At 33.9% G+C, this 17,292-nt stretch overlaps 1 protein-coding gene across 7 annotated transcripts in view; it reads left to right on the top strand.

Annotated features, from left to right (window-relative positions):
• Positions 1-356: 356 nt before the first annotated feature.
• The window catches only part of LOC120079978 (inositol hexakisphosphate and diphosphoinositol-pentakisphosphate kinase VIP2-like), a 35,473-nt gene continuing 18,537 nt past the window's right edge, over positions 357-17,292 (top strand). The window contains exons 1-17 of one of the 7 annotated variants that reach the window (XM_039034482.1): positions 357-619; positions 836-946; positions 1,050-1,109; positions 1,411-1,457; positions 2,023-2,106; positions 3,185-3,248; positions 5,092-5,245; positions 7,482-7,552; positions 7,798-7,902; positions 8,153-8,245; positions 10,669-10,743; positions 11,936-12,021; positions 14,887-15,093; positions 15,175-15,274; positions 15,361-15,431; positions 16,097-16,178; positions 17,061-17,216. In XM_039034482.1, the coding sequence (XP_038890410.1) occupies positions 869-946; positions 1,050-1,109; positions 1,411-1,457; positions 2,023-2,106; positions 3,185-3,248; positions 5,092-5,245; positions 7,482-7,552; positions 7,798-7,902; positions 8,153-8,245; positions 10,669-10,743; positions 11,936-12,021; positions 14,887-15,093; positions 15,175-15,274; positions 15,361-15,431; positions 16,097-16,178; positions 17,061-17,216 (1,533 nt within the window). In that variant the 5' untranslated portion in view covers positions 357-619; positions 836-868. Of the gene's footprint in view, positions 620-832; positions 974-1,049; positions 1,110-1,410; positions 1,458-2,022; positions 2,107-3,184; positions 3,249-5,091; positions 5,246-7,481; positions 7,553-7,797; positions 7,903-8,152; positions 8,246-9,875; positions 10,046-10,135; positions 10,258-10,343; positions 10,367-10,668; positions 10,744-11,935; positions 12,022-14,886; positions 15,094-15,174; positions 15,275-15,360; positions 15,432-16,096; positions 16,179-17,060; positions 17,217-17,292 lie in introns of those variants that run through there. The other 6 variants (XM_039034480.1, XM_039034479.1, XM_039034481.1 and 3 more) reach the window with 6 other exon arrangements.

Raw genomic sequence — 17,292 nt, 5'->3', positions numbered from 1 at the left:
GTCCATAAATACATAAAAATATATGGATAAATAGTGAAAATATCGACATGGAGACCGATAGGATTATAATAATTTATTTTGTATTTAGAATAAAGATAAACCACAGAATGCAAACCTAATCGAGAGTTGAAGTCCAAGGGGGACTGAGCATGACAGAGACAACTCAGATAACAACGATGTGTTAAAAAGAGCCCATCGCTTTACGCAAAACCCCAAAAACACACCGTATGGTGGCTGGTGGACTCCCCCCTTTCCGGCCTCTTTCCACGTCCCTACCATATGCAAAATTAAATTAAATAATATCGAATAACAATTTCCAAAAAAAAAAAAAAAAAAAAATAAAAAAAGGAAAAGTCAGTCAGAGAACAAATCATCCCTTTCTATTTTATTTGTTTGCATATTCCGGAATCCAAGTTTCAGCCTGCGTATCAAAAACACTCTCACCGTCATCGTTCTCCATACATATCCATTTCTCTTCTCTCTTATACGACTGTTGTTATGGCGCTTTCTTCAACTTTCTCTCTCGCATTTTAGTACTTCCGTTTTAGTCTCGGTCCTTAACGCCTCCATCTTCCTCGCCGAGTTTCTTGTTCTTCTTCCTCTTGCGTTTCCCGCCTTGGTACTCATGTTTCTCTTTTGGAGCTTTTCTTTTATATGTGCTTATTTCACAGTGATTTGCTCGTCGTGTGTTGGCGTATGTTGATGTTTTTGCGGTGTTATAGTTGTGGATTTGTCTACGGTTGCTTACTGATGTTTATCTTTTCTTTTTTTTTTTTTTTTTTTTTTTTTTTTTTTTTTTTTTTTTGTGGTGTTGTGAATTTTGGCATTGAAGAAGGTGTGAGTTGGATTTAGATACTGTGTTTCTGGAATGGGTGATATGGAGGTTGAAGAGAATGATGTTTACGAAAAGAAGATAAGGATTGGAGTGTGCGTGATGGTAAAGAAGGTGAAATGCGACGCAAAGCTTAATCATGTCCGCATCTCACTCTGTAACAGAACTCTCTTTTATTTCCTTTTCAACTTACTTGATGACCTTCTTCACTTCATAGGTGTCCTCGTCGCCAATGAGACAAATATTAGATAGATTGGAGGCATTTGGTGAATTTGAGGTTTGTAATTATTTTCATGTTGGCCCTGTAGTTGCTATCAGTTTCGTTTCATACGCTAGTTTGTTTTTTCTTTTTTTAATTATTGAACGAAAAATGGACAATGGAGATCTAGTTTTTAAAGAAATGGAATAGTGCAATAATTTCTGTGAAGAGTTTTGTGGATTTAAGATTTCATTGTTGTATATTTGTGCAGGTTGATTTTTTGATTGTAAAATAAGTTTATGCTTTTGTGGATGCTTATTTCTCATTGATTTATTTTTTATTTTTTTTATTTTTATTGTCATATGTGGATCGAGTGTAGATAATAGTATTCGGAGACAAGGTCATTCTTGAAGATCCAATAGAGAGGTATAGTATATGGTTACAATTATAATATAACTATCTTGAGGCTGCGAATTCAATTCTTTTCATTGTTGGTTCTGCATAATCGCACCTATTTCATTAAAAAGGTTAGCTACTATTTTGTCCTCTCCTTTCTAATTACCAGGAGCAGACTCTTCATCATTTGCTTGGTACATTGAGAATTTTTACATTTTCTTGCCAATATTTAACCAGCCAAGTGCTAAATATCTGGATCTACTCTGGCCAGTGAATATCACATCTTTTGCTCTGGATTTACTGTTGAAAATATGATGCTATCTTGAACGAACTCCAGAGAAGTAGCCTTTTAGAAAAAAAAGATGGGCCAATCAATTTTTAGCTACCTTTTGGGGAGTTTGGATTGAAAGGAAGAGATGTTTTGATTATTTGAAGATTTTATTTTTCAAACAGTTTCCACTAAACATCGAATAGATTGTTTGTTCCAAAAGACAGCTAGTCGTTCTATTTCCCTGCTTCCAATATGCCATGGGCATGAAATTATAGACTTTGAGCTTTGGACGTTATGAGTAATCTATCGGGATTCTTGTTTCAGATGGCCAGATTGTGATTGCTTGATTGCCTTTTACTCCAGCGGCTATCCATTAGAGAAGGTTGAAAAATATGCTGCTCTTCGCAAGTAAGTTTACTTCTCACTCATGTGTTCAAGTGCATTGTGTTTATCAACGCTTTTTTTCGGTGCTTCGGCCATGCTTGTTCTCGTGGGTTTTGACAAATTCTTCCAAGGCTTTTTCCAGCTCAAGTAGGTATCTCCTTTTCAATAGTTTAGACCACACTGGATCGTTTCATTTACAATTTTTTGGTCATATTATTTACTCTACTCCCCTCTGAAGACAGAGACCACTTGTAAAAATTTAGTCTTGAATCTTGATGCAAGTAAAAAAAACAGAAAGTCTCGATGTAACTGCTTTCTTTTCCTTTAACAACTCCCAATGTAACAGTTAAACAAAAACAACCAGCTTGTAGTAAACTTGAATTCACATTGAGAAGGTTACAGTAGGCAAAAAGAGCAGAGTGAAAGATGGGAGTTTTGAAGTTATAACCTCAGAGAGGAATGATAGAAAAGAGCTCCATTTTAATCAGAACGAAAAACCTTTCATTAGGAGTATGTACTTGCATAGATATTGACCTATTATCCTCCAAAGATACCTTGTCAACACAGTTTACTGCAATGAACTTTGAATTGTTGGCAGTTTGCAGTATACGGTCCCATTTTCTGGATGTTGTGAATCTTTGATCAATGGGGATGCATATTTGTGTTTGTGACCTGGGGAAATAATGACCTTGGAGCTATTTGTTATTGGATATTAATGGTCCATAATTTTAGATCACCTAATAAATGACTAATTGTTATAAATATCACTTGGTATTTAGGTCAGTTGGATCTGGTTTTATTCTTCTGTATGGATTCTCTTACTTAATAGAACGATGACTTGTGACTATGGAAATCCAAGTGACTTTGAACATTCAAAGAGTTTCTTTCCTGAGTTAGCTTCAAGGACTGGAAGTTTGGCAGTCATTGACGTTACCCAAGATTTTCTTTGCATGAAGGCGAGCCGAGAATATTTCTTCTAATTCTTTATCTATTTGTTGTGTTTGATGATCCTGAAATTTTAATTCTTTGACATCTAGAAAGTTGATTACTTCCTTATTATGCTTAATTCAACAATAGAATGATACTCTACTCTCATATTCAGACCCTTTTTGGTAAATGAGTTGGAACCACAATACCTTCTTCATGACAGAAGGAAGGTTTACGAGGTATGCTTCTTTGATTCTCATCATTTGATACTATCTTTTATTTTACATCTGTTAAACATGACTATTTTATGTAGTGGCGTTGTTGATCATATGATCCGTTAATTTTCCTATTTGACTTTCACATGATTACTGAATTTACATGCTTATGTTAATTCATTAAGATGGGAAAAAATGCAGAAGAAAGGAAGCATGAGGAATATCCTCTCCTTTAAAGCTATCTGAAAAAGTGGTTTTAAAAATCTCTCTGTTAAAATTAAAATTCTTTAAATGATTGAAGTGCCCAAAATCTTAGTTCACTCTTTTATGGAAGAAATTAAGACTACATTAACGTGAGCACTATTGCTTGAACTTGAAGAAGGAACTAAAGGAGTAGGTTATAGGAAAAAGAAAAAAACTCTCCCACAAACAGTTCAAAAGAACTCCCCCCTCCATTTTGGGAGAAAGGAAAGCTTTTGTGGCAAGTAGGAGTGTGTGGTATTTTATGGTAGCTTTTGGGTGAGAGGAACAATAGAATCTTTTGAGGGAAGTAGCTTGATCCTTTTAATGGTTGTTCCCTTGCTATATTCAATATTTCTTTGTGGGCTTCGATCACAAAGTTTTTTTTTTTTTTTTTTTTTTTTTAATAATAAAAAAAATTAAAATTTTTATTTATTTTATATAATAATTATTCTCTTGGCTTTATTTTGCTTGATTGGAGGCTTTTCTTTTTGATAACCTCCACTTTTTGGCGGTTTTTTTCCCTCTTTTCTTTTCTTTCTTCTTTTTTTTTTTTGTTTTTTGTTTTTTGTTTGTGTGTGTGTGCATGTTTGTGTGTTCTTTCATTTTTCTCAATGAAAATTGTGGTTTTTTCATAAAAAAATAGTTCAAATGAACTCCAGCTAAAAATAATTGGTTTCTCGATGAAACTCCTTTTTTTTTTTTGGTAAAGTAGCTTGTTTTGATGTCTAACTTTTCGAAGATGATAAAATAGTTTTCTTTTATAAAACAAGAAAGATAAATAAGAAAGATATGAACTTGAATATCTCGATGAAAGGATTTGGTATAGTGAAGCAGTTGGACAAACGACCTTTTTTCTGGTTCATTCATACCAGTATTGAAAACTATTCCAAGACGAGATTTTCCTTTTTATCTGTATGATAAAATTTGTCTTTATTATCATTTTGTTGGAGAGAAATTGATTTTGTCACATTTCATATCTCCGTCGTGTAAGGACTTTGTAGCTATGAAATTTCCAAATCTTCTCTTAGCTATACTTTTGCTTTTATAGCATATCTTCTCTTATAACCATGTGGTATAGCAATTTTGTAATTTCCATTGGATTAGAGGGTTCTTCTTTCTCATCTAGTATTTCCATCTTATCAATGTCTCTTTTCTCTTCTTTCAACGGATAGAAATTAAAGGAATTTTTAAGATTAAATTGTTTTGTTTTGACTCTTTTTATGTTAGTGTGCAGTATTGGGCTCATGATTATTACAAATCATTCTTTTGTAGCTTTGTTGTATGGGGTTCCCTTCTATGCTTGTCCCCTGGGCTGTTACCTTTCCTCTTATGAATATATCTTTGTTTCTTATCAAATGAAAAAAATATTTTATGTATTTAATTGTGCATCTTGGTTTTCTTTTTCTTTGAATAGATACGTTATGAAAATTTGTTATGATTGGTAAGTGATAATATTGGAAGTTTTTCTTTATTATAGATGTTATGTTTTCTAGAGAATTAGATACATTACGGTGATAACACTCCATACACAAACTTTTGATTGAAAAACTAACTATTGCATGTATTTTGGTGGTTTAACATTCAAATAATAAAGATTAATTTTGTGTTTACTTTTGGGTTTAAGCGTCTCGAAATGTTTGGAATATCTGTTCCAAGCTATGCCCTTGTGAATAGAGAAGTGCCTTACCAAGATGTGGAATATTTTGTTGAGGAAGAAGACTTTATTGAGGTTAATGGTAACCGTTTTTGGAAGCCATTTGTGGAGAAGCCTGTCGATGGTGAGCTTGCATCTATGATTTTCTTGGTTTCTTTTCCTCTCCATCAATCTTTTTGAAAGCATGTGTTTTGCCAGTAACATTTTGATGACGTACTTTTCCTTAAATCTTAAATTTGGATACAAAGAGAGCAAGAGCACAAAGTCTTACTTATGTTGCTTTCTATCACATTTTTAAACATTTTTGTGACCTTCAATCGTCTTTATAACAGTAGGTGGCCAAGAATTTGTGTAGGCAGGTCATCTGATTTATAAATTAATTAGCTACATAACTACGTTTAGTGGTAGAAATGTATGCAATATTCCTATAAAAAAATAAAAAGAATGTATGAAATTTTACATCCTCAGTGAGTTGATATTAACGTTGAACCATTAGATGTTGTGGCATCAATGTGCAAACTATGATGGGGGTTCAAGAGAACACACATATTCTTTTAAAGTTTTGTTATTGTTCAAGAGTACAGTTCAAACCAAATGCCTCTATGCTCCTCTCACACCCTTGGGCCACCCCTTTGTAAAGAAAAAAAGCTACTATGGGAGAACCTCTTTTTCTTTCCTTTTCTTTTTTTAAAAAAAGAAATTAACAAAAAGAACAAAGGACAAAACTTTTCATTGAAGGGATGAAAAGAGACTAATTCACCTAGATATAAACTCCAAGAGGAGTGAAATAGACGTCACATGTATTCTAAACATAAAAAGAGATAAAAGAAGAATTGCAATCAATTCAAGTTAATATCCTAAAGAGAGAAACCATCAAAGAGTTTGAAAGAGAACACCAAAGAGATGCTTTGAGATGAAATGAATCAAAGTGATAACCATGAACAACTTATACTCTCAAAGATCCTTCGATTTCTTTCCAATCATAATTTTGAAATCAAGGCCTTAACAACATTGACCCAAATCGAATGAGATTGAGTGGGAACTCTATTTTTAAGTGGATGTTTTCAGATATATTTAAGAGTTGCATTGGACCCATTTCTCTCTGTCGACAATAGTTGGTTGGGAGAACCTCTTGATAGGGTGAAAGTTTGGCTAAAGTTGATACCCATTATTTAATATCTCTAAGCTAAAGTTTAGAACCCCTTATTTAATATCTCTAAGAGGTGAAAGTTGGGCTAAAGTTGAGACCTCTTATTTAATATCTCTAATTCCTTCTTTGTTGAATTCTTTATGAGGGCTAATTCATGGTGGACACCTACCTAGGATTCAATATCCTTAGAGTTTTCATGCCATTGTAAGGATAGATGGGTTATCCCGTGAGATTAGTTGAAGTGTGCACATGGTAGCCTGAACACTCACTGATATAAAATAAACAATCTTTACAAGTGCTAGAACACTTTTGAAGGGGAAATTTTAAGATGGTCTTAAACTAAAATCATGTGTATCCATGAGTCTACACATGTTTTATTCTTGTGAAGGAGAAAGTTGCAAACTTGAAGGAATTACAATGCATTAGTCTTATTATTGGTCCTTAAAAATAAGTCTTAGGTCCTCGAAGATGATTATTTGAGATTTGGCAAGAGCGTAAACTAAGTATTTTGCTCAAGATTGAGCTTGAAAAGGCCTGACAGAATAATACATTTGATGCTAGTTTGTAGGAAAGAAGGTTTTGGTCTTAGAAGTGATTTTTTTGGGGTGTATCTATTCTGCAAGCATTTAATGTCAAAGGGCATAGGTGTTACATTTTTTAAAATTCAAGAAGTTCATTATTACAAAGAAAAGTAAGAAGAGCCAAAAGCCAACAAAAGTATTTTTTAACCTTTAGATTATATTTTTTTCCCCCTCTCATCTCATTTGCATAGATGAAGATAGCACAAATTACACTGCCTTATTATACTTTCATGTTTGTTTATGGAAGTTCTGTTCACAATCAAAAACCAAAACAAAAAACAATCTGGAGAACTTCTATTCTATTGCATTTATTTTGTAACCCTTCTCACTTAACTCTATACCTGAATTGAGAAAAATAATTGTTCTTCCTAAGGTGTCTATTCTCTTACTTAGATTCCTTAAATATGCTTTATAACTTTACATTTTAATAATGAAAGTTTTTAGTGAAAATAATATAATTCCCTATACGATGCTCTCTAAAAATTTTTTTCTTGAGTACCTTTCTTCAAGTGTTTTCTTCTCCTTCCATTGTTTAATTATAGTATGTAGCATTTATATTGTTTCATGTACTGCTTTGTTATCGTGCAATTCTTAATTCATAGTGATTTTCATCTTGTCATTATGTGAAGGGGATGATCATAGCATAATGATATATTACCCCAGTTCAGCAGGTGGCGGTATGAAGGAATTATTTAGGAAGGTAAGCTGATTTGTTGTAGCTATAATTATGTTACATGTATATTGAGGAAATCTGGACAGAAAACAAGTATAATTTTCGTGTTCTGCATTGCATACAACCTATTTTCCAAGCCAATAGACATGGAAAATTATCCTATGTTGTACGTCAATAGTTCTACTTCTAGATTCTATTCTAAAAGTTTAAGAGGGACTAATTCAATATTTAGAAGTTCTCTAATGTGTGTTGTTCTAATCACTTAACTTCAGGTTGGTAATCGATCAAGTGAGTTTCATCCGGAGGTTAGAAGAGTAAGGCGTGAGGGCTCGTATATATATGAAGAATTTATGCCAACTGGAGGAACAGATGTCAAGGTTCTGTACATTCTCTTTCATATGTTTCCCTATTGAAATTTATTCCTTTCATTATTTGTTTGCACGATGAGTATACATGTTATCCACGCTTTGCAAATATTGAGTAGCTTCTAAAGGAATTTCATCTAAAATCTGTAGTCTCTTTTGTGAATGTTTCTCAATTTCTGATGTTATAGTTGTTCTTTCTCGTATTTTCTTTATTAATGGGGGAGTGGTATAATTATTGGATTGTCTTGTCAAACGATTGTAGGTCTACACTGTTGGTCCTGAATATGCCCATGCTGAGGCACGCAAATCTCCTGTCGTTGATGGTGTTGTTATGAGAAATCCTGATGGCAAAGAAGTAGGTGGCTTATATCACATAATGTAGATCATTCAATTTACAGGAAAAAAACCGTTTACCTTCTTCTACACTTTGATTGGTCGTCTTCATCTTTTCCTCTACGGGTTTTTGTTATATAGCATTTCCTTTTTCAATTATGGAATGGTTGTTATTTTTTTCCTTGTGCGCTCGTGTGTATGTTCATTTTTAATTAATAGACGAAAATTATCTTTGTTAATGAGCAATTCTAGTGATAGTCTTGGAATTGTTAATGTTGATTTATGCCTTAATATTTGATTTTACTTGCTGTGATTATTGTGTAATTATTTTTGTAGAATTCTTTCCTTTTATGTTATTAGGTCCAAATTCTATTTAAGGTAGGGGTTTGTATTCTTGTAAAATAACAAAGTGAGGAATAATTCAATAATATTCATACTTTGCCACAGTTAACATCAAGCTCAAGGATCAAACTCTTCTCTGCAGATGGTTTTGGAGATATTTAGAAAAAGATGAACTTTATGGGGCAAGGTTATCAAAGAAAATACGAGGTTATTCCTTCAGACGTGAGGCCAAAGTAGCCTACATCTTCCTCCTCCCACACCCCTTGGCATCATATAGTTAGGCTGATAGGCACCATCAAAGCTAGAGTTAGCAACTCAGTTGAGAATGAGAGAGCACCACCTTGTGAAAAGAAGCTTGGCTGAAATATGATCTTTGTGCTATTTATCATCCCAATATTTTCGAAAGCCTTCTAAGCCGTGGAATCTTTCTTCAAGCTCATGGAACCTCAAACTCAATCAACGGAACATTGGTTTCTTCAGCTTCATGGCTGTCTTATTACTACTTTCATAATTCTTCTTCTTCAAACTTCAAGAGAATATATTTTAAATAATCAAGAACAACTTAAGGGTGGGGTAAGAGGGGATCCTCCCATCAAAGCTACACAACTAGAGCCTTCCAGTCCTTGATCATCAACAGACTATAGTTACAAAAGAATTTCATAGGTAAAGAAATCCACACAGGCACCGTATTCTGAACAAGATTACAAGAGAACAAAAAATTAGGAGACTTATCTTTGAAGGATCTAGCGTTCCTCTGCTTCCAAATGTGCCACAGACGGGCTCTTAAAGGCACAACTCCTATCGCCTTGGCTGTCCCTGTCAGATTCCTTGGATGAAGGCCTTCCATAATCCCAGTCATCCACTTTCTTAGTATGGAAAATAAACTCCCGTATCTTCTTAGAGAAGGAACAATTTCTCCCAGCTATTCTCTCATCAACTACTTACCTGTCTCTTTCTTGGTGTAAATTGATCCCCCTTTCGTGATGACAACTTATCTACCTTTATGGCCTCTTGGAATAGTTTTTTTCTGTAAATCCATTGGTAGGCTTTCATCATTTTGTTATTTCATTATATCAGTGAAGTGATTATGTTTCCTATCAAAAAGAACATTCCAATTACAGTTGAGGAATTTATTTCACATGGTTTCTGAGAGGCTTAAAACAATTGGCAAGATCATACCTAGAAATTCTAGCTACGCTTTCTCTGTGAACTGTTGCATTCCTACAATAAGGATGGAGAACATCCTAACCATATTTTCATTTTCTGTCTATTACTTTGAAGATCTAACAAACACTTATGGGAATGTTAGGTCTGATTGTTGGTTCCACCGCTATGGAATTTCTTTGATCATCCTTGTGTGGAAGCATCCCTTTCAATTGTGAAGGAAGAGTTTTCTGGTTCAGTGGATTTTGGGCAACCCTGTGGATCATTTGGTTGGAATGAAATATTGGAATCTTTTGAAGGGATGGAAAAGATCCTGGTGATGTTTGGGATATTGTTCTTTCTATTTTTCATCTTGGAGAACTTCGCAAGCTGAAGTCAATAAATTGTTATACTTCTATACTTGCAGCCATTTGGAGACTTTTACTGTAATTTCTTTTGGCTTGTCTTCGTACTTCCAGTTAAGGATGCTTTATGGATTATTTGGTTCGAAAGGCGTGGGAATCTTCCAATGGATGGAGAAAGCTCCAGGTGGTTTTAGGAAATGGGATATTATCATTTTGATGGCTTCATCTTGAAGAGCTCTACATGATGATATTAGTATTTATTGTGCTTAGGTCCTTGGCTTATGGAGATTTCCGTATGATCTCTTTGGCTCTTCCGTGTACTTTGCTTTATTTCTTCTCTCCCCTTAGGAGGTTGTTGTTGTTGGGGTTTTTTTTCCCTTTATTATTATTATTTTTAGTATTTTCATCTATGAAATGTTTATTTTTTGTTAAAATAAGAGAGGAAAAAAGTTTGATGAGTCAAGCAGAAGACGTTATTAGTTGATTGATATCATAAGAGGTGCTTAAGCTAGCATTTACATCCCTGATTATTTAAGGTATATCGATATGTTACACAAGAAAAGGTTTTCCATACCATATTTCTGTACTTTTTCAGGTGAGATATCCTGTACTATTGACTCCTGCCGAAAAGCAAATGGCTAGGGATGTTTGTCGTGCATTTAGGCAAGCGGTATGTTAAACGAATTTGATCTTCTAATTGACCTTTGAAATAATTGATATTATTTCTCTCTTTTGCCTTCTCTTCTAATTTACTTTATGTAATATAAACTGTTTATATCATTCAACTGCTCAACTACGACCTTACTTGAACAGGATTTGTTCTATAGGTTGTACAACTGTGTCCTTGAGTTCTAAAAACTGCTCAACTTGCTTGCTCTAGCCTAAATGTTTAGTAGTTTGTTTGTCGTTTCCTGTTTTTCTGTTTCCTGATTTTGTGAAATTAAAACATTGGCTAACTGTTTACTGCAGGAACATTACTAAAATTGCTTCGAAATTTTTGTAAACAATAAAATCAAGTTTTTTTTTTTACCTTGTTTCTGTTTTCATTGTTTTTTCAAAAATAAATAAAAAAAATAAAATAAAAGCATTATTTTATATTTGTTTACTTGTAAAATATCTAAATATGAATTCAATATAATTTTTTTTGATATTTAATATTAAAAGTTTATTTTCTTGTAATAATTTACATTTTGAGTGTAAAATTTTGGAGGACAAGGAACAAGAAATAATCACCATTTCTATTCTTCTTCTTTCAATAAAAAAGAAAGAACAAGAAATAAGAAAATGTTTCCAAATGTAGTTTTGTTTTTCTTTATTAACAAACAAGGAAACAAGAAACAAGAAGCAATAAAAAGAAACTAGAAATGAAAATGTTACTCCATAGGCCCTAAATGTAGATTAATTTAATTTTCAATTTTTTGATTCCATCTCCTTCTTTTATATATTTTTATATTTTTATATTTTATTAAGCTTTGAAGTACTGGATGGTTGGATTGCTTATTTGAGTAACTCATTTTGTTCCTTAAGAAATGCTTATACATAAACTTATTTATAGTTGTACAAGAAGTTGACCGTCTAGTCGCTTACCTCATTTTTAGCTTCAGTTTGTAAGAACTTTTGTAGTTATCTGTTAGGTTGGGCTCTTCTTTAGTTTGGTTGCTCTTTGGGGTTGGTTTTTATTTGCCCCTTGTACTCTTTTAATATTTTCTTGAACTTTTTTCCGACAAAAGCTCTGTGTTATTAAAAAAAAAAAAAAAATAGCTTCATGTACAAGAAACAATTGATATGCATCTTTTCCTTCTTAAGTTACTTTTCAGTGTACATGTTTACTAGCTGATTCTATTTTTACTTTATTTCTGCAGGTTTGTGGGTTTGATCTTCTACGATGTGAGGGCCGCTCATATGTTTGCGATGTAAATGGATGGAGTTTTGTTAAAAATTCACACAAGTAATGCAAAATTCATATACATTTTTCAATTATGGTTGATCTCGCTTCATGCTTTTTATATCTCATTTCAAGTAAATTGTGATAAATAATATTGTCTCCAACCTAATTTTTCAACTGGTTTGGCTCTTTCTAAAACTTCTATATTTCTATTTTCAACCTGTCGCACCATTGCATTAATTTTTAAATCTTATAATAACTAGGGTAAAAGGGTTAAAGATTCTTCAGAGTTGTTAGATGACGGTAGCTCTTGTGCCAACCATAAATCTAATTCCTTTTGAGAAAATATCAATAATCTAATTCTCTCTTGTGGAATGCCTTCTTTCAAAGATTGTTAAGGATGAAGAAATTGATAATTTTTGGTCAATATTGGGATGCCTTTCTTCAATTCAGGGTTTAGATTGGTTTTGTTGGAGGCTCCATGGTCACTTGAGCCATCAGGTGTATTTTCAGTTGTCTTCAACTCATCGTTCGGCATCACCTCCTCCTATGGGTGGAAAAATTTATACAGCTCTCTAGAAGTCCAAACAGTCGGAACAAGTTAATATTCTTTTGTGGATCCTGCTTAATAGAAGCTTGAATTGTCCAACAAAAGCTTCCCTCTTATTATATCCTCTTTTTTTTGGTCGGATGAGGATGCTTAACTCCACATGCTTTTCAGTTGCATGTATTCTCAATTTTGTTGGAACAAGGTCTTCTCGATCTTCCAGTGTCTGGGTTTTCTCCAATTCTTTTAAGGATAATGTTTAGCAATTGCTTGTTGGTCCAATTTTGTCTTCAAAGGCTAATCTCTAGTGGTTTAATGCGATCATGCCCTCCTTTCTGAATTCTAGATGGAAAGAAATCAGAGGATCTTGCATGGCCAACATTCATCATGGTTAAACCTTAAGGCCCCTTTCCGGTGTTCTCACTCTAAATATTTTGTTGATTTCTCTTTACAAATTTTGGTTTCATTGGTTTGGCAGTTGCGGTTCCTAATCAACTTTGTTTTCTTGCCTTAGGTTGGGGCTTGTAGGTGACTTGCGTTAGTCCTTGTAATTTTTCCTTTTGGGGTTGGCTGATTGGTTTTGCCCGTTGTGTTCTGATTTTTCTTTTTACTGTTTTTGTCTCTTGTAATTTTTACTTTTAGTTCCTCTTTCTTGTTCTTGTTGGTGTTTTTATGGTTCTCTCACTGAGAGGTTGTAACCATGTAACTGTTTCTTCCTTTTGGTAGGTTTTTTTTTTAAAAAGGAAAATACCTTTTGATAGATGATGAAATATTTGTTTCTTGTTAAAAAAATATAACAAAATTAGGGTGGTGCATTCTCCTTTAGAATAACACTGGTGTTGCAATTAAACGGAAGCCTTTTGATAGAAGCTTGGGCCTTGATCATAGATGTTTCTTACATCAAGACAAATCTTATCAAGAGTGGAGAAAAAATTGTGATGTGCAAATTGATAGTAATTTATGTCCTCGAAATTGTTCAATAGAAGAAAAAATCTTTGATCAAACCTAAGATCATTGCATCTACTTGGAGAATTCACCACTAGGAAAATGAAAAGGAGAAAAAGGGATTGAGAATATCCTCGAGTAATACCTCTAGAAGGACGAAACTTTCACTTCAGTTTAGCATTAGTAGTAATTGAGAACTTTGTGCTACATATGCAGGCTCAAAATTCATTTTCTCCATCCTAATCGAAAACTTGAGTGTCATGAGTTAGTGGAGAGATTGTTCTATTATTGGGAAGGTTTCTGTGTTTGGTAAGGCTATTAATGGTGTTCTTCATTATGGTGAAAGGTGCCTATTGAGTGTGGAAGAAGGCTGGGGTAATCTTCTCCTTGCTGATACTTATGATATATTGTTCTAGTGGATTGGAATCTATCAGTAAGTTGTTACTATTCTAAAAGAATTATAAACATATTGTCAAATGAATTGACAACTTTCTTGAATGTGAATGAATTGATTATACAATTCATAGAACATATCTGTATGTGGGATTTTTCTTTCATGGAGCGATGATGCTGTTAGGCCACCAATTATCCATCAATATGGAAGGAGGGGTGAGAAATTGTAGACGGTAGGTAGTGATTGGGAGTGAGGAACGTCTAAAAGAATTCTAAACATATTGTCAAATGAGTTGACAACTTTCTTGAACGTGAATGAATTGATTATACAATTCATAGAACATATCTGTATGTGAGACTTTTCTTTCATGGAGCGATGATGCTGTTAGGCCACCAATTATCCATCAATATGGAAGGAGGGGTAAGAATGTAATTGTAGAAGTTAGGTAGTGATTGGGAGTGAGGAACGTGAGGGAATGTATGTGATTGATAAGTGAGGACCAATAGATGGCAGAGAGAATGTCGTTAGAGAGGGGGAAGAGAGAGTATATCATTGGGGTTGAATTTATTATTTTCCTTCTTTTGCTTGGTTGAGTCTTCTCATAGTGAGAAAGGAGTTTGTATTGCCTTAGGGCAAGCTTTCATTCAATAATACCTATCTTGTAAGGGAGAATCCTTACAGATGCTTGGTGATCATATTTGTTTAATTGCCAGGCATTCGAGGCGTTTGCTATTGACCAACTTGCTAAGCAAGCACCTTTTGTACCTTGCCTTCTTAAATCATGTCTGGTCGTTTGTTAAATGCATTTTTCATTCTCTTGCTTTTGTTGGGAAAACTTGTTCTAATCTAATTAGTGGCTTTCCAAAAGGTTTTGTTCTTTCTAGAAATAAAAGGCAATGTTTGAAAATGACAAATGGAGATTGTTATTTATGTTTCTTAAGATTTTTTTTAAACCACTGTGTTCACTGTTGTTAATACTGAAAATCATTTTTGTTTTGGCAAATAATTAACTAATAGTAAACTAAAAATTTGGTAACTATAGGTATTATGATGACGCCGCTTGTCTTCTCAGAAAGATGTTTTTAGATGCGAAAGCTCCCCATCTTTCTTCAGCTATTCCTCCTACTTTACCATGGAAAGTCAACGAACAAATCCAGGTCTCTGAAGGATTAACTCGTCAAGGAAGTGGTATTATTGGAACATTTGGCCAGTCTGAGGAATTACGATGTGTAATTGCTATCATACGGCAGTATGTTACATTTCTTTGATCTCTCTCTATATAATATATCAGTTCTTTAGCTCTAACATCAGTTCCATTTTATATGGTCAGTGGTGATAGAACTCCCAAACAGAAGGTGAAATTGAAAGTTACGGAGGAGAAGCTGCTCAACTTGATGTTGAAGTATAATGGGGGGCGTCCAAGATCCGAGGAAATTATATTTATATCTTCTATATCCTTTCTCTCTTTTATCCAACTAAACAAAACTGTTTGACACTGTTAAAACTCATTTTGCAGACAAAATTAAAAAGTGCTGTGCAGTTGCAAGATCTCCTAGATGCCACCAGAATGCTTGTGCCTCGTACTAGGTATCAGTCTGCAATCATATAACTTCATAAGGGCTTTATTCTGAAAATTTAGCAAGTTATACATCCATGTATGTTTCTTTCTGTTTTATCACCAATGTGCGGTTGGGATGATCTATCCAACTGTTTCGTCAATGTATCAAATTAATCACTGTCCAATCATCTATTCTACAAGATTCAAAGACTGTAAACTGGAGATCTCTTCCATTTTTAGGTTTTATCTAATGCAGCATGCATTATACTGTACTTTATTTCTGTTTTTGTGTTTGCCATTTTGTAAGAAGGAAAATGTAAAACCAACATTGTGATAGATTTACTTATCAGGATACTTGATGCAATAGTTGAATTAAGAGTTTCTTGGAGCAATCTTGGAGAAGAATTTTATTGATGTTGAATAATGAAGGAAAGGTTAACAACGTTCCCTTTAAATAGACCTAAAGGGAAAAGGTGGTTTCACACCTAACTACCTAACTAGCTAACTAAACCTAACCTCTTTTAAATAGACCTAAAGGAGAAGGGTTTTGTCATGCTTAATCTAAAATATTAAATTGGAAAACTAATTAAAAGAAATAAAAACAATTAAAATACAGCCATTCTAAAATTCCCAAAGTAGCCTTACATTTGAATTAAATTCTTAGTTTATTTGTCTGACTGTTTGCAAATTATAGACCAGATCGGGAAAGCGATAGTGAAGCAGAGGACTTTGAACATGCAGAGAAACTTCGTCAAGTTAAAGCAGTGCTCGAGGAGGTTTCTTCCTGTTTGTTTACTTTTATGCTTATAAGTTACCAGTATTTGTTTTCATTCTTCTTATAAGGAAACCAGATCTCTCTTTGAGGAGAAATCAAAGAATACAAAGGGCCTTGCCCCACCAAAAGGAGTCAAACTAAAGCAGGGTTTGTTTCCATAGTATTTTCACATACATCTGCCAACCTTTGTTTGGATCCCATCTCAGTTTCAAATCCCCCCTCCATAAAGGTTTTTTAGGATGCAAACGTTTTTCTTTTTGTACTTATTTAGTTGTTAATTAACTTGTATAAATGCAAAATGCAAAGGATCTTGTTGTCTACATTAGTCAGTGCCAATACTTGGTAACCAGCAGTACCGGGGCTGGTATGTAGAATGAAAATTAATCATTTGGACAAACCCCTTCAGCCATGAGTGTGATATGCAAAAAAGTATTTTTGATATTCTCTTTTCTTTTCTATTTTTAAATTTCAGACAATTCAGGGATACGTCCAAACATTGGGGACATGTGGGCACATCAACCTAAAAAATTGATGAGAAGTTATTGAAAAAATAAACCCAATCCATTACTTATCTTAATATGGCCAGCCCTAGAAACCTAGCCCCACAATTTAACTCAACCCTAAAAATCCATCTGAAAGTTGAAAGTTGTGAGGGGAGGTCCATGGCATTTGCTGTGTTGAAAGAAAAAGTATCCTCAACAATCATGTTTCCTACTTTTTTTTTGAATTGGTGTATTGTGTCCCTTACTGCTTTAACTTTAGTCTGCTACGAGATATCTCTGACATACCCCCAACCCCTAACATATTTTTCCAATTATTATTTCTGTCATATGATACAAACCGCATCTTCTCCCTTTTCATGCTATTTTTTTAATTTACCCAGGGTGGACATTTCTCTGGTATCTATAGGAAGGTTCAGCTGAAGCCACTAAAATGGGTTAAAGTTACAAAAAATAATGGTGAAGAGGAAGAACGGCCTGTGGAAGCTCTCATGGTTCTTAAATATGGAGGTGTTCTAACACATGCCGGTCGAAAACAGGTTTTGATTCTCATTTTTGAACCTATGCAGTTATTTATTATTGTTAAATGATACAAGATTAAATTTGCCTTCACCC

Source organism: Benincasa hispida, chromosome 6 (genome assembly GCF_009727055.1).
Source record: "Benincasa hispida cultivar B227 chromosome 6, ASM972705v1, whole genome shotgun sequence".
NCBI lineage: Eukaryota > Viridiplantae > Streptophyta > Magnoliopsida > Cucurbitales > Cucurbitaceae > Benincasa > Benincasa hispida.
Note: the sequence above shows the minus strand (reverse complement) of the source record. Positions and strands in the feature narration are given on the sequence as shown.